The sequence below is a fragment of the Entelurus aequoreus genome, linkage group LG27 (genome assembly GCF_033978785.1).
Source record: "Entelurus aequoreus isolate RoL-2023_Sb linkage group LG27, RoL_Eaeq_v1.1, whole genome shotgun sequence".
NCBI classification, from domain to species: domain Eukaryota; kingdom Metazoa; phylum Chordata; class Actinopteri; order Syngnathiformes; family Syngnathidae; genus Entelurus; species Entelurus aequoreus.
This window is the reverse complement of record NC_084757.1, coordinates 23,662,269-23,679,841: the sequence shown is the minus strand read 5'-3', so window position 1 is coordinate 23,679,841 and position 17,573 is coordinate 23,662,269. Positions and strand designations below refer to the sequence as shown.

At 36.0% G+C, this 17,573-nt stretch overlaps 1 protein-coding gene across 2 annotated transcripts in view; it reads left to right on the top strand.

The window, feature by feature from the left end:
- Positions 1 to 17,573, top strand: part of ell (elongation factor RNA polymerase II) — a 99,391-nt gene that overhangs the window by 80,980 nt on the left and 838 nt on the right. Inside the window, exons 7-12 of one of the 2 annotated variants that reach the window (XM_062039299.1) lie at positions 1,660 to 1,741; positions 2,380 to 2,941; positions 5,139 to 5,208; positions 10,444 to 10,615; positions 10,714 to 10,758; positions 16,467 to 17,573. The exon at positions 16,467 to 17,573 is cut by the window's right edge and continues 834 nt beyond it. In XM_062039299.1, coding sequence (XP_061895283.1) covers positions 1,660 to 1,741; positions 2,380 to 2,941; positions 5,139 to 5,208; positions 10,444 to 10,615; positions 10,714 to 10,758; positions 16,467 to 16,571 — 1,036 coding nt within the window. In that variant the 3' untranslated portion in view covers positions 16,572 to 17,573. The remainder of the gene's footprint in view (positions 1 to 1,659; positions 1,742 to 2,379; positions 2,942 to 5,138; positions 5,209 to 10,443; positions 10,616 to 10,713; positions 10,759 to 16,466) is intronic. The other variant, XM_062039300.1, reaches the window with a different exon arrangement.

The following is a 17,573-nucleotide window of genomic DNA, read 5'->3' as shown; positions in this document are numbered from 1 at the left end:
ATTACTTTACCACAAGTCTATCTAACTGGGCCCCTGCACACACACCTCCCAGTCTTATTTAGTGAAGTGGTGTATGCCTCCCCTGCTGATCAAGTGCAAAGGCTGTATTTAGAAGCTGTTTGTCATGCCATGTCAATGTTTGTTTGTGCGCCGCACTGACCTGGCACTGTTAGTTTTTAGCAATATTGCTCTGCTTACTTATGAGGTATTTTGCATAACAGTATACCATTTGTTGGCTTGTCACAAATGGCGTTGACAATAGCTGTATGTAATATACTCTAGCTGCGACAGTCAACACGTACACAATTTTAGATACACGTGTGTACAGTTAAAATAAGAAACAATACAACAAAGAGCCACGTCATCACACAAAAAGAGCTGTCAATTTATAAGATAAAATGACTAGATTTTGGGAAATAAAATACTAAAAACTAGTGAAATTAACTCGTTGCATCGGCAGATAATTTTTCTTGATAAGACATCCTAAATTAAGATTTGTATATCTAGAAATTAGCAGGACTTTAAAGCTAGAAATCAGTATTTTAGTCTTAAAAAAATGACATGCAATTCTTAAATTAAGCATCTTCGATATGTTGCAGAATGTTTAAACAAGATTTTCTATCTAGGGCAGCGGTTCTTAACCTTGTTGGAGGTACCGAACCCCACCAGTTTCATATGCACATTCACCGAACCCTTCCTTAGTGAAAAATACAATGTTTTTTGTTTTTTTCAAATTCAAGACAAAGTTACATGTTTTTTTTACTAGCGCACAAAATGAACATCACCTTGTTCAAAGAACAAAACCAACACAGTGCATGAACTCACAACAAATTACACGCTTGCAAATCAGATGAAAAATTAGAGGGAACATTGTTTGGGGGTATCCATAATACTTAGACTTCTTTTCTATTGTCATTCAAATTTTAACTTTACAGTACAGCTACGCCGATAGGGAGAAGTTGTTATTTACACGATAGATTGATTGATTGTATGAAACTTTTATTAGTAGATTGCACAGTACAGTACATATTCCGTACAATTGACCACTAAATGGTAACACCCGTATAAGTTTTTCAACTTGTTTGATTAAGTCGGGGTCCACGTAAATCAATTCATGAGTACGGTGTGTCTTGACCGCTGCGGCGGAGGCTCTGCCGAACCCCTGAGGCCAACTCACCGAACCCCTAGGGTTTGATCGAACGTAGGTTGAGAACCGCTGATCGAGGGACAACCAAAATATCTTATTTGAATAATCCATCCATCCATTTTCTACCGCTTATTCCCCTTCGGGGTCGTGGGGGGTGCTGGAGCCTAACTCAGCTACAATCGGGCGGAAGGCGGGGTACACCCTGGACAAGTCGCCACCTCATCACAGGGGCCAACACAGATAGACAGACAACATTCACACTCACATTCACACATAATGATTCTCAATTTTAACATGTTTAAACTAGAATAGAAAACATAATTATTCATGCTGAAATTAAGATTAAAAATAAGTATATGGCTCTTAAAACTAGGAAAATTCCAGAGAAGTGGCAAATAATTTGTAGTGCATCAGGTGTCGTTTTGAATTAATATCGTGTAATCTTCAATTACTGCAGACATTTTATAAAATGGGATTTTTTTTTATTTTGCTCTGCGCGTGTGTTCTTACAGGAAGCAGTGCCAGGCTCAGAACAACACAGCTCCCCCACCAGAAAGCCCGCCCAAGGAGTTAGCCAGCAGCTCGCCATCCCAGGTTAGCCTCTCATTACCTATGATCATTTGAATCTACATTGGAAACTCTTCTTTGTGGTCTAATATGTACAGTCGTGGTCAAAAGTTTACATACACTTGTAAAGATCATAATGTCATGGCTGTCTTGAGTTTCCAATCATTTCTACAACTCTTATTTTTTTGTGATAGAGTGATTGGAGCACATGCTTGTGCCAGATGCTGATCAATCATAATGAAACGCTATTTGGACTTCATATTTATGTGGGGAAAAAACTGTCTTGCCTTAATAAGTGGAGCTGACTATTGGAGTCAAGGTGGAAGCACATTTCCTCCTCCTCCTATTTCCGACTGAAATTAAGTCTTACTTCTGTCCTCTTCCTCACATTCATTTTATGCCATCCGCATCCTAATTTTGGTCATTCTAACTCAGCTAAAACAGAATGTGAGAATGTGTCTTATTACACAGTGTATTTAAACTTCTGGTTTCGACTTTTCACATTTTTCTCCCATTATCGCCCGCTTCCATCTAACACCCAGTCTCCTTTTTTATTCTTTATTTCCTGGCATTGTAAAAGGGGCTACTTTTCCACTGTTACTTTGTGATTATAGTTGTATTATTATGAACATGGTTTGATAACAAACGTCATTTTTTTCTGCCAGAAACGTCCGGCTACAGACTTCATTGACCCTCTTAACAATAAAAAACCGAGGATATCGCACCTTGCAAGCAAAGCTGCATCGGCCCCAATCAACGGCAAGCTTAGTTCCTCCAACGGGAAAGCAGAGACAGGTGGAACACAGGTGGCTCCTCTGCCAGATGCCGCTCTAACGTCCAGCTCCCAGCCGCTCCCCTTATTGGACATTCCCCGTCCTTTCGAAGCGCTCTCCGACGTCAGCAACGATTCGAGCCACAATGGCCGGGACTGCGACACCCAGGAAACGGCGTCAGAGAGGCTCGGTCAACCCCCTTCGGCCACAACCGCACCCGCCGGCGTCAGCGCAAAACCCAAGCCAACCCCTCGCAACAAGAGTACGTCGGCTACCAGCGACAAAAAGTCTAAGAAGAAGTCCAAGAAGCATAAAGACAAGGAGAAGATGAAAAACAAGGCGAAAGGCCAAGAGGAGACGAAAAGTGCTGAGGACAGAATGCTGGAGCTTGACAGAAGCTGTGACACGAGCCCAGAAAACCTCAAAAGCAACAGTATTCCACTTAAAAACACAAGTGAGTTGCTGTTTTTTTCCTATTAGCTGTCTCCGAATCTTTTAACACGTCTCAACATTTTCTTGTTATTTCCAACAAAAAATGAGCCCAATTTAACAAATACAAATCAATTTGAACTCCAAATGTAAATAGCTTGGACATTATTTTTACAACAGAGCGGAGATTTTATGATAAAAGGAACCGTCTCATGGTGCAACAATAATTAGCCTACACTGTGGCTCTTTTTGTTGCAAGTGTGTGACTCACTGATTAAACAGAGACCCCTGCTGGATGATTTTATATACCCTCAATAAGTAGTGAACTTCCAGTCTTTAAAACAGGGTTGCCAAAAGTGTGTCCCTGTGGCAATTTAGCTAAAATTTCTAAATAAAATGAATTATTATTAGATGTTATGAATTTGCTTTGTCACTTATAATACAAATCTAAAATGTTTTGGTCAGATCCATCAATGATACAGTACAGGCCAAATGTTTGGACACACCTTCTCATTCAATGGGTTTTCTTTATTTTCATGACTATTTACATTGTAGATTGTCAGTGAAGGCATCAAAACTAGGAATGAACACATGTGGAGTTATGTACTTAACAAAAAAAAGGTGAAATAACTGAAAACATGTACATAGTTTCTTCAAAATAGCCACCCTTTGCTCTGATTACTTTTTTACACACTCTTGGCATTCTCTCGATGAGCTTCAAGAGGTAGTCAGCTGAAAGGGTTTTCACTTCACATGTGTCATAGTTTTGATGCCTTCAGTGACAATCTACAATAGTCATGAAAATAAAGAAAACTCATTGAAATGAGGAGGTGTGTCCAAACTTTTGGCCTGTACTGTACATGCTATAAGTATATATGTAATGTTGTAATAGGCACATTCATAATAACCTGCAATATTTACGTATTTTGGTCATTTTAAGCACAGGGGAGCGCATCAATTACACAGACACATCACTACTATTTATGGCAGACTTCATGAGAGCCAATGATGACTACTTTAAAACAAATGATGATAATCCAGGCCTTTTTATTTTTGAGCCTGAATGTAAGGAAAATGAGTTACAAGTTTTAAAAGCTGAGTGATAAGCATATCCAGCAAGTAGCACTATTGCTAAGTGCTGAACAAGATATACAAACTACGGACATAATAAAACATAATGGGTGTTTGTATCTTCCCATTTAGATGAATAATTAATTACAATCGTCACACAGTTATAACAAAATATTAGAACAAAACAAGCGTTTTTTTTGCCGGGTATAAGTTAAATGTCAAAGTTGACCAACTTCTTGGTTTATGGCCACAACCTTCTACCATACAAGTGAGAGGCATGATTTTATAATCTAGAATTAACCAATTCAGAGGTGATGCAGCAGAAGCAGCTTAGTATGTCAATATAACAGCTAGTTAGCTCTCTGTGATCACTGCGCCGCTAAAAGAAGTTCCTCGGCAGTAGCGTTTATAATAGGTATATTGCTAATACTTAGTTCATATTGAGGTCACTACATGTAAATAGAGTATTGTTGGCTTTTTGGGGGCTTTATGGGCACCATGGAGTACTCCTATTAGCTACCACCTCAAACTTGCCGTATATTACAAATTAAAATGCATGAAAAACATTACATGAGGATTGTTAATAATTAACACAATCCCCCCAAAATTGCAGTTCCCCTTTAAGATGTATTTGAATAATGAATAATCCTGTCAAATGTAATAGATCAGGGATTCTCAAACTGTGGTACGAATCGCTTGATTAAAGTACAGTGTTTTATTTTCCCCATTTCAAACAGTATTACTCTTCAAACTGTGTGCAATGTTACAGTGGCCAAAAATATTAAAGTAACTTCTTAAGTAAAACATACTACAGTACTGTATGTAATGTTGGTCATTACAGTGGTACTTGGAGAGCTAAGTTTCTTCTAAAGTAGTATTTGGTGAAAGAAGTTTGAGAAAGACTGTACTAGATGATAGATAATGCCTTATTCTTTGAAGTTGAACACAACCGGTTCTACATGAAAATTGGTGTGTAGATGAATACGATATTATTGTTTTACATCTTTGCAAGTTATTCAGTAAAATCTATGGTAAATATTTTTAGTTTGAACTTCACTTGGCGGTTTAGGGGCAACAAGTACGAGCTTTTCACAGCATTAGGACTGATTTGTTGAAGATGACTTGTTCACATTGTTGTCTTTTTGTTCCAGATCTTAATGGGATATGCAATGACAGTACCAGTATTCCCTTGTCTTCACCTGAGGTGACTGACTATCTATTGTAAGTATTTTAAAGAATGTGGGATTTCTAAAGTCTCCTCCACCCTTGGATTAACATTTAAAGTGTGAGCGCTCAATTAGAAAGTTCTTTAAATTGCAATTTCACCACCATTTTTGGGAGAAATATGTCTTTAAAGTCTCATAACAGTTTGGAGTAAGCAAATCCTGTCAATTTGTTCCACTTTGTGACTCAAAACACTCATGTCGACCATTAAAATTAATTTGCAGTTAATTTAATTGGTGCTTAGACCCCCAAAACGCCACAACTGTAACATCTAACAGGGTTCCACAATATATACGATATAAATGATATAAATTTGGCAAACAATAAAGCTTCTAATATTGTCGTTGTACCGTGATAATGCATGTTGATGACACATTCTAGCTGTGTCTGCAAATTTGACAGCGACAAGCGAACGAAGGCGTCCTCAACGCAATGTAGCGTTCTAGCTAGCAGCTAATGCCCCGTCACAGTGCAAAGCCACTTCCAAGTCACTAATCCTTGCTGCCAAAGTGGCAAATAAACTACTTTTCTTACAAATATCACCCCAGGTGGATGAGGAATAGTTAAACATGCTACACTACACATTAAGGATATGCTAACTGCAAGTTGGAGTCCGAGTTATGGTCGACGGTAACAATACTAAGTCGATACTACATCGATATTTTTAATTGTCAAAAAGTATTTTGTTGTTTTGTTATTGTTTACAAACTCTGGAAATAAGTCCCTGGACACAGGAGGGATTTAAGGGCAAAAACCAAAACATTTAAATCAGATCTAATAGTAGGTCATGATTTGAAAATGTATTTGATATTGTTGCACCGCCATTCTCTGTGATGAGGTGGTAACTTGTCCAGGGTGTACCCTACCTTCCACCCGAATGCAGCTGGGATAGACTCCAGCCACCCCCACGACCCCGAGAGGGACATGCGGTAGAAAATGGATGGATGGATGGACACCACCTTCCTATGTTTTTGTCTGGTTATAATTGGTATCAAAACTGTAATCAATTTAAGTATCAGCATCAGCATTGGTATGACAAACACTGCCCCGTAACTACTTGGAATTGGATCGATACCAAAATGTGTAGTATCACCCAAAACTAATGTAAAGTATCCAAACAACAGAAGAATAAGTGTTCATTACATTTTAACATAAGTGTAGTTGGAACCATGTTACAACTGAAAGTAACCAGATATTAACAGTGAAGTAACAAGTAGCCCTCTTCGACTGCGTCTCCACCCCGTCAGCCACGTTGTAGTTTTTAGAGCTTCCATATTGAGTTGACTGGCACATATAAATTAGAACTACACTACCGTTCAAAAGTTTGGGGTCACCCAAACAATTTTGTGGAATAGCCTTCATTTCTAAGAACAAGAATAGACTGTCGAGTTTCAGATGAAAGTTCTCTTTTTCTGGCCATTTTGAGAGTTTAATTGACCCCACAAATGTGATGCTCCAGAAACTCAATCTGCTCAAAGGAAGGTCAGTTTTCTAGCTTCTGTAACGAGCTAAACTGTTTTCAGATGTGTGAACATGATTGCACAAGGGTTTTCTAATCATCAATTAGCCTTCTGAGCCAATGAGCAAACACATTGTACCATTAGAACACTGGAGTGATAGTTGCTGGAAATGGGCCTCTATACACCTATGTAGATATTGCACCAAAAACCAGACATTTGCAGCTAGAATAGTCATTTACCACATTAGCAATGTATAGAGTGTATTTCTTTAAAGTTAAGACTAGTTTAAAGTTATCTTCATTGAAAAGTACAGTGCTTTTCCTTCAAAAATAAGGACATTTCAATGTGACCCCAAACTTTTGAACGGTAGTGTATATGCTACTTTTTATTAGAAATGGCAACAACGGAAAATGCACGTGCATGAACGAGCCAGTGTGCCCCACTACAAAAGGATTGAGAAAAATAAGAAACTTTGGACTACAACTGAATAAAAATGGCGGACTCGCCTTTCAGATAAACCTCTACCATATATGGAGATATCTGGCGCAACTAAGGCAAAATACGTCACTCAGGTCACAAATTCCAAAAGGCTTGTTAGCAGCAGGTTTGAAAGAAGGCAAGGCATTGTTTTAAAAATACCTCTCTTTTCTGCCATGGTTATAAGAAATATTTCAAATGTTCGGGATTTATGAGGAGCCCAAATGCACAAAAACAGGTAACCGGTCCATTTATTCCCTGTAAGGAATAATGTCAATCCAATTAATCAATTCCAGACAACAAAAAACACCTTTTAGAGGGACCAATTATAGTTTCAATGCAGAAAACAATGCAAAAAACATATTAATGACAAATGAAAGGAATATTTATTTGGGGTGTTCCGATTTCTCTTCCGATACAATATCTATATTGGAGCCTTGACTATAGGCTGATATTTAGTGTTAATTGGCGACACCTAGTGGTCAAAGTAGTTAATTAAATTAAGGGCATGACGCAGTAAGTTGAATGACGTTGACACTTTTGTTACTGGATACTTTGTGGAATGCTTCAGGCTTGGAGACTTTGTATCTGTAATTAATATGCAACTATAATTATTTGATACTCGTCTATATTGACAATTGCTGTGTTTTAGACTGCAATATTTTTCAATCAAGGACACCTATTATGCATGTCTAGCTTGTGTGCTATTGTGTGCTGAGCTGTGGTGTAGCTGCTAGCTCCTTGTAGCCTATAGCCTACCGTGTCTACCTTTTGTCAAATAATTCACGAAAATGTAAGAAAAGACCAACTTGATGTGCTTATTGGAGAACATTTAGAGGTTAACTAGCTCTCTAGCTTTGCTTCAGTAAACGCTTATATCGGTCATTTTAAATGTAAGTCTCTGTCATTCGATATTCGATATCAATATAGAGATGCGTGTCGAGCAGGGGTCTGCAACCTAAAATGTTAAAAGAGCTATATTGGACCAAAAATACAAAAACAAAAAACTGTCTGGAGCCTCAAAAAATTAAAACCCTTATATAAGTCTTATAATGAAGGCAACACAGGATATAATTGTCCAATACCCAACATCAAAATGACTGACGCAAATCTTCGTTAACAGTAATGTTGACATTTAATATTTATTCTTCACATTTTCACTACGTTGGAAAACATTAGTAAAACGAACGCTTCTCAGAGGGTTAGATAAGTCCAGGAAATGACTGGCTTTTAATGGCCAAAGGTATAGATGTGTGCGTCCAAGTTAAAGGAAACGGCAGGCTGTCTTCTTCTGATGGATTGATTTCTTCTAATGAATCTTTGCAGGCTGGGTAACGTTTGCTGTGGTCGGGAACAACATGGCTCAAAAACAACTATCAGACATGCAGCCAATATTACATGCAGATAATGTGTCATGAGACATGCAAACATAAATTAAATACACAGAGGACACAAGTATAGGAAATTAATTAAGCTTAAAAATACCTACAAACGAGGCATGATGATGCAATATGTACATAGAGCTGGCCTAAATAGCATGTTAGCATTGATTAGCTTACAGTCATGCACTGTTCAAATATGCTTGATTAGCACTCCACACCAGTCAATAATATAAAAAAAGCTCACCTTTGCGTATTCACGCACAGCATAAAAAGTTTGGTGTACAAAATGAGATAAAGGAGGAGTGGCATAAAACATGTTTTTATGTGGCGGCGTCGGAGAAAGTTGTACATCTAAACAAACTGTTGCATCACAGTCCACACAGCTACGGTGAGTTCAAGGACTGTCGAAATTAGTAGGACGAAATGGCACTCGCCAAATACTCTCATCAATGATAAATAAATGATAATGATAAATGGGTTATACTTGTATAGCGCTTTTCTACCTTCAAGGTACCCAAAGCGCTTTTGACAGTATTTCCACATTCACCCATTCACACACACATTCACACACTGATGGCGGGAGCTGCCATGCAAGGTGCTAACCAGCAGCCATCAGGAGCAAGGGTGAAGTGTCCTGCCCAAGGACACAACGGACGTGACTAGGATGGTAGAAGGTGGGGATTAAACCCCAGTAATCAGCAACCCTCCGATTGCTGGCCCGGCCACTCTACCAACTTCGCCACGCCGCCCGAAACATGTTTAATACAAACAGTGGAATTTCTGACAATTAGGAAGAGTTGTGTCATGTTTGTTCCCCTACTGGAACCATATTAAAACAAAAAATATATTTTTCCCTCATCTTTTTCCATTTTCATACATTTTTGGAAAAGCTCTAGGGAGATGTCACGCCAAATTTCTTCCCCCTACAAAAATCCCCCCCCCCCCCCCCGTTTACTTCCAGGGTAATTTCCGCTTACGTCATTTCCTCTTACTTACGTCATTTCCTCTTACGTGATTGGCAGCGATCGAAATTAACCCTGAAGTAGCGTTGACCCGTGGAAAACGAATCAAAAATCGTTTAATTCTCCGTCCTGTACGGTAGTCAAATGTGCAATGAGTATTTGTTCACATATGCATTCCCAATGTAACACGGTTTATGGGAAACATGAGTGCTGACGTAAAAACAACGAATGAAACTAAAAAAATTGAAGTTAACATAAATGTCATTTTAATTTAGTTCACTTACACAGAGAACTAAAAAAACTGAATTTAACGAATAAATTTAGTTTTAATAAAGTTTGATAATGTTGATGGATAATGAATTAACTTATTGTACACTGTTGTTCATTTCCGCATATGTCCACGAGTCAAATGTGCAGTCAGGAATATCCTCAAGTTAATTTGTCCGATTAATACTTGTCCGATTAATACAGACGTTTTGTTAACGCTATATTATAAAAAAAAATTAAAAAACTAAAAAAAACAAGTATCCTTCCAGCGACGGGCAGTCAAAGCCGAAGTGCTATCGTAAGAGGAAATGACGTAAGAGGTTTTTGTAGGGGGAAGAAATTTGGCGTGACAGAGCCACTAGGACGACGTTAAATATGCGGCTCTAGAGGGAAGATGTAGAGGAAGTAGGGAAGGGACTATCCACACAAAACGCCACACTTGCTTCCATGTACTTTGCTATGGGTTATTTATGAAATTCAATAGTGTTTCTTACCTTCTTTATAACCTAAACTTAAAACATTTGCTATAAAGTTGATACTAGTTAATACTAGGATTATTTCCGAGAGGAAAAACATCCAACCCTGGTGTGATATGGTATACGAGATTGGATGGTGTTTAACCTTAGAGGTTCTATTCTGTCTTAGTTTTGTTGTAACCTTTTCTCCTGTGATTGTCTGCTGCAGGAAGTACACGGTGATCAGCTCTCAGGAGCAGCGTCAGAAGTATAAAAACGACTTCAACTCCGAGTACAGCGAGTACCGCGACCTGCACGCTCGGATAGAGAGCATCACTAAGCATTTCACTGTGCTGGACAACGAGCTTAAAAAGCTCCAACAAGGCACAGACAAGTACAAGGTGCAGTTTGTCAAAAATGATTTATGCTACAAATATACTTGATTTAATTAACTCCAGCATTAAGAATATGTGTATCATGTGCTCACTGTCCTTCACAGACAATCCATAATCAGATACTTCAAGAGTATCATAGAATAAAAAAGGTGGGTTTTTGACATTTCCACACATTGTAATAAATGGTTTTATAGTAGCTGCAGGTAAATCCCAAATTATTCATAACATGACCAAATGATGATAAAAGTGATAGTTTTTATTTGTGAAATGTGTAAATTGGAGCTTCTTTTTTTGAGGCGGGGGTAGCGTGGTGTCACATGGCCAAAATTATTTCAACTTATTTTCAATTAGGGCTCTTAAAGTTGTTTGTGGTGGCATCAGATCCTACACAGAGTGCACAATATTAGACTTAGACTTCCTTTTTATTGTCATTCAAATTTGAACTTTACAGTATTACACTATCATAATATGTGCAATGCAAATGCCTCAAATCTGAGGTTTTTTTAATCGAAAGTTGACTGGTATTGACGAGAAACCTGTAAATAACACAAACACAGTAAATAAGCGGTATAGCTCGGTTGGTGGAGTGGGCGTGCCAACAACTTGAGGGTTCCAGGTTCGATCCCCGCTTCCGCCATCCTAGTCACTGCCGTTGTGTCCTTGGGCAAGACACTTTACCCACCACACTGGTTTAAATGTAACATAGATATTGGGTTTCACCATGTAAAAGCGCTTTGAGTCACTAGAGAAAAGCGCTATATAAAATATAATTCACTAATTCAAAAAAATTGGTCACTTCTCTAAGGAGAAATATAATTGTTAAACAATTCTGAGTATTGATTTTGTGATAAAAGGTCATTATTAAAAGAGAGAGAGGGAGAGAGAGCGAGAGATATACAGTCGTGGTCAAAAGTTTACATACACTTGTAAAGCACATAATGTCATGGCTGTCTTGAGTTTCCAATAATTTCTACAACTCTTATTTTTTTTGTGATATCGATTGGAGCACATACTTGTTGGTCACAAAAAACATTCATGAAGTTTGGTTCTTTTATGAATTTATTATGGGTCTACTGAAAATGTGACCAAATCTGCTGGGTCAAAAGTATACATACAGCAACATACATTATCAATTTTGGTGATGTAGAAAATTTACAATCAGATCAAATTAGCTTCATGGCATGGCCTCTTAACTTCATGTGAGTGATTATGATTGACGACACCTGTTGACTTCTCTGAGCCCATTTAAATAGGGCTCATGTGATGCAGTCATTAGACTCGGTTACAAACACGACAATGGGAAAGTCAAAGGAACTCGGCACAGATCTGAAAAAACGAATCATTGACTTGAACAAGTCAGGAAAGTCACTTTTATTGCATTAAGTAACGTTTATGACAACCTTTTTCCAAAACACAATATACAATGTGAGATATAACAGGATAATGCATACATTTATAATTTGTTTTCAAAACGGTTACAAAATAGTGGGACCCCAAACATTTACTGTGGGACCCCATTTTTATGACTTGATGGGGTCCCAAATTCCTAGCGCCAACACTGATGGAGTATTGGTGCGTGCAAACCAGCAGCAGGCGGCTGTGGCCTGCGGGCCGGTTCTAATACTAATCATATATCATCCTGGGGGCCATAGATAATTCATTCTGACTTTGACACCCCTGGTGTAAATGGTGCCTGGTACCTATTGAGGACAGACACTGGCTTGACCGCCATGCATTATAAATTAGCCGGACGTGACGTCATTTGCAACCCAGTAATTGGAATATGTCAAAAAATACGAACACATTAAAAAGATCATAAAAAAACATATTATAGTTTTCTTGAAATATGATTTTGTTATTTTTATCATTAATGTGTTTAATCTTTTCAACCCTAATGGACATTTTACCAATGCCTTAAAAAAAATGATGAAAAACACTATTGCGAATGATTCATGCATAACAGGGTTGATTCCATACAAGATAACTTAACTAAATAAATAGATCTGTATAATAAATAATGTATGCATTCTTTTGAAAAGGTTTGTATACAATTTGCAGGTTTTCATGTTAGATTAAACATTTTGTGATGGGTAGTTTCATTAAATTACTTAAAATATCTAATGACTTAAAACAAATAATAATATTATTGATACATATATTTTTTGACATTTAAATATCTTAAAAACTAGTGTGTGTGCAAGATTAGTAAAAATTATAATTCACTTACATGAGCGACTAACATGAGATAGCCAAATGAATAAATTAATATTTGAACAATTAAGTTTGTGTGAATATAATCAGAATTAAATACATACATGTGTGATTAATCATTTCATTTAAATGTGTATATATTTATTTAGTCGTTTAATTAATTAAATAAATCATTAAATAATGAAAATAACAGTTTAATATTGAAAACAATTATTCAATATTGAATAATTAACGATTGAAATAATTAAGTCAAGTGTTAAATAATTAAATGCTCTTTCACGTTAAATTAATGAGTTGCTCAATTAATGAAACATTTAACAACACATTTTTGTGTTTAATTTCAATTATAAATATATATATATATATATTTAAGTAATTATTTAAATATTAATTTAATTAAATCCCATTTGACCCTTCATATTCAGTACTATGAGCCAATGTTATGGATGTCTAAATTTGATAAAATGTATAAAATACATCTTTGAACAATTACTTAAATATGTAATCAATTATAATCAGAATTGAATACAGAAATGTGCCTTTAATTATTTAATGTAAATGTACATTTATGTATTTAGTCATTTAATTTGTTAAATAATGAAAATAAGAATCTAATAAAATATCAATATAATTAAATATTGAATAAATAAATATTCTTTCTTTCTTTCTTTCTTTTAGTTTATTTCAAACATGAACACATTTACATCATAATACATCACACAATTTCATATCATTTCATTTACATCATGCCCGAAAAGGAGTAGGAAGAAGCAAAGCTTATTTAATCCTACCCCTTTCCCACTTCAAAGCGTTTACAATTATATAAAATCATTTACTGACTTTTTTAAATAATAAAATAACATCTATGAATTAGTATATACAACAGTTTGTAATATATAATTAATTAATTCAGTCATTATTAACATACTGAGATGAAGAATATTTTCAATTAGGTTGGAAGTTTTTCTCAAAATTCTTCTTCTTTGTACTTTGTAAGCACTATTAATTTAAACAACCTCTTAAACTGGATCATGTCAGTACAATTTTTAACTTCTTTACTTAATCCATTCCATAATTTAATTCCACATACTGTTATGCTAAAAGTTTTAAGTGTTGTAAGTGCATATAAATGTTTTAAATTATTTTTTCCTCTAAGGTTATATTTCTCCTCTTTAGTTGAGAAGAAATGTTGTACATTCTTTGGTAGCAGGTTATAGATTGCTTTGTACATCATTTTAGCTGTTTGCAATTTTACCAAATCACCAAACTTTAATATTTTTGACTTAATAAATAAAGGGTTTGTATGTTCTCTATATCCAACATTATGTATTATTCTAACTGATCTTTTTTGTAACATGGTTAACGAATGTAGCGCACATTTGTAGTTATTTCCCCATATTTCTGCACAATAACTCAGATATGGTAACACTAGTGAGCAGTAGAGGATATGAAGTGATTTTTGGCCCAGGACGTGTTTTGTTTTATTCATTATTGAAATGTTTTTTGCCACCATATGTTGTATGTTTTGTATATGAGATTTCCAGTTCATTTTATCATCTATTAATACTCCCAAAAATCTGGTTTCTTTTACCCTTTCGATGTCTACTCCGTCTATTTGTATTTACGTATGATGCTCTTTCCTACTATTACCAAATAGCATTATTTTAGTTTTACTGAGATTCAAAGATAGTCTGTTTTTGTCAAACCATCTTTTTAATTTGTTCATTTCTTCTGTTATTATTTGTATTATCTTCTGTGTGTTCTCTCCTGAACAGAAAGCAGTTGTATCATCTGCAAATAAAACTAACTTTAAGTCCTTTGTAACTTTACAAATGTCGTTTATATAAAGATTAAACAATTTTGGTCCCAGTATTGATCCCTGCGGCACACCACAGGATATATCTAGCCGTGTTGACATATTTTCACCCATCTTCACATATTGCTTCCTGTTGGTTAAATAGCTTCTTACCCAGTTCAATACCAAACCTCTGATGCCATATCGTCCTAATTTTTGTATTAAAATATCATGATTAATTGTGTCAAATGCTTTTGTTAAGTCCATGAATACTGCTGCCGCACATTCTTTACCATCTATTGCATTGGTAATTTCCTCTGTTATTTTAATTAATGCTATTGATGTTGAGATATTTGCTCGAAATCCATATTGGTTCTCCACGAGCGTCCCACTTTTGTTAATAAATAAATCTAATCGACTATTGAATAATTTTTCCATGATTTTGGAGAATTGTGGAAGTAATGAAACTGGTCTGTAGTTAGTAAACTGGTGTACGTCTCCATTCTTATAGATTGGTACGACTTTTGCAATTTTCATTTTGTCTGGGAATTTTCCGGTTAAAAATTATACATTGGTGATATATGTCAGAGGTTCTGAAATGTCTTCTATAACCTTTTTTATCGTTACCATATCTATTCCATGACAGTCAGTTGAAGTCTTGGATTTACAATTTTTTACAATTTTGATTATTTCTTCTTTTGTTACACTTTTAAGAAACATGGAATTGGGATTTCTGTCTATGAGCTCACTCAAGTCCTCAACTGACCCATCATCTGCATTTGGAATTCTTTGATCCAGATTTGTTCCGATATTAACAAAATAATCATTGAAACGTTCAGCTATTTGGTTCATATTGTCATTTTTTGTATGTCCATCTAGAAAGTACTGGGGGTAATCTTTCTTAGCACCATTTTTAATGATGCTATTTAGGATGCCCCATGTTGCTCTCATGTTGTTTTTGTTCTTGTTTAATAATTGACTGTAGTATTCCTTCTTACATGTTCGTAGTATACCAATTAGCTTGTTTTTATATTTCTTATACTTATTTTCTGCCTCTATAGATCTTTGTGTTATAAATATTCGATACAATGTGTTTTTTTTGTGACAAGCATTTTTCAGTCCTTTTGTCATCCACGGTTGGTTGTTTTTCTTTTGCTTCTTACTACGTTCTTTCCATGGGCAATGTTTATCATAGAGTGTTAGAAAGGTGTTGACAAAATTCCCATATGCATCATCTACATCATCTTCATTATATACATTGTCCCAAATTTGTTTCCTCAGATTCTTCTTGAAGAAAATCATTCCTTCCTCTGTACATAGTCTTTGAAATGTCTTTTTGTCAATGTTCTTCTTCCTGTAGTTCCCATCATAAATAGTAAAGACTGGCAGATGGTCGCTGATGTCTGTTGTTAACATATTGAAATTTAACTAATAAAATGAAATTAATTAATTAATATAATAACAAATGTATGTATTTAATTCCAATTATAATTAGTTAATGACACATGTAAGTAATTATTTAAAGATGTATTTATTAAATGTCCATATTCCAAACATTTGACACTTCCCAAAAAGGTCAGTCATTTGGGTTGTAACGACTTATTCTTGAAAGGGGTAATGATAGCTGAATGGAGCTAAACTTCCTCTCGAAATAAGAGAACAAATTGTAGGTTTTCTTGTATTAATGGCATGTTTGCGGTCCCATTCGCTGCCCTAATCCACTCTGGATGAGGGCAATGGCTGCATTAAAACATTAGCCTTCCAGTGTGTGCATTACAGTTTGATGTTAAAGTGTGTAAACATGAGTGTTTTAACTCGATGTAACCGTGCTCTTTTGTGCATTTCTTCCAGCGCAACCCCCACTATAGCCAAGAGAAGAACCGTTGTGAACATCTCCACAACAAACTGGCACATATCAAAAGACTCATTGCCGAGTACGATCAACAGCAACTCTGAAAGTACAGTACTGTATTTTTTTTTTCTTTTTCAATGAGGATTTGTCCTCATTTCGGCCAAAGGCTCACACGTGTGGACTTAAAACAAGGACATGGGGGTCTTTGTTGTCCTCTCTTTATTTTTATTTTTGGGGGGGAAGGTAAGATAATGCCGGGCCTCCTAGCGTGTTATGCTTACACATCCAAGGAAGGAAAGAAAAAAAAAAAAAAAAAGGTGACGCTGTTTTTCTCAGCTCATCTTTCTTATAGCGATGTGAAAGAATCAGGGAATTACAAAAAAAAAAAACACTTACTTGGAGGAGACGTCTGTCCTGCTTTTTAAGTTATAGAAAAAACGAGATGGCGGTCTTCCCCCTTTATATACGGAGGTTTTTTTTTTTCTATTTATTTTCCGGCCCCTCAAAGTGGGGGACTATCAGTACTTTAAAGGCTGCGTCTCCTCCATTTTGAATGTCAGCCAGTATTTGATTCAGAAGCTGCCTTGCCTCGTCTCATTCTCCGCTCTTTAAAAGAAGGCTCAGTTTTATTCCAGAACAAGGGGCGTCCAAACTACGGAATTACCCTGAATGCACTAATGTGAAAACTCTGTACACAATTTCATTTTCAACTTCAATGATTCAGAGTGTATGAGAAAGTCAAATGTATGCTGTCTGTTGAGTATATTGCACAACACAGCACTGATTTTTGTAAGGAAGGAATACACTGCATCAATACCGCTGATTAATTGATAGTAGGCGCATAGGTTCCACTACAGTATTGACATTTTAAATTATTGTGAAGTTCATAACAACATCACGAGGTTGCCTACAGCCACAGTTGTTAATGCCAATGTTATTTGACTACCAGGGACAGTGGTTTGGTGAATAGAGGCATTAATTGAAGCAATAAAGTAAACAGTACATAATAGGATCAATTTGAACAACCTCAATTTTGTGCAAATTAATATAATTCAACTCTGATGCGTTTCATTTGATTTCTTGGAACAAGAACAAAAATGAGCGTT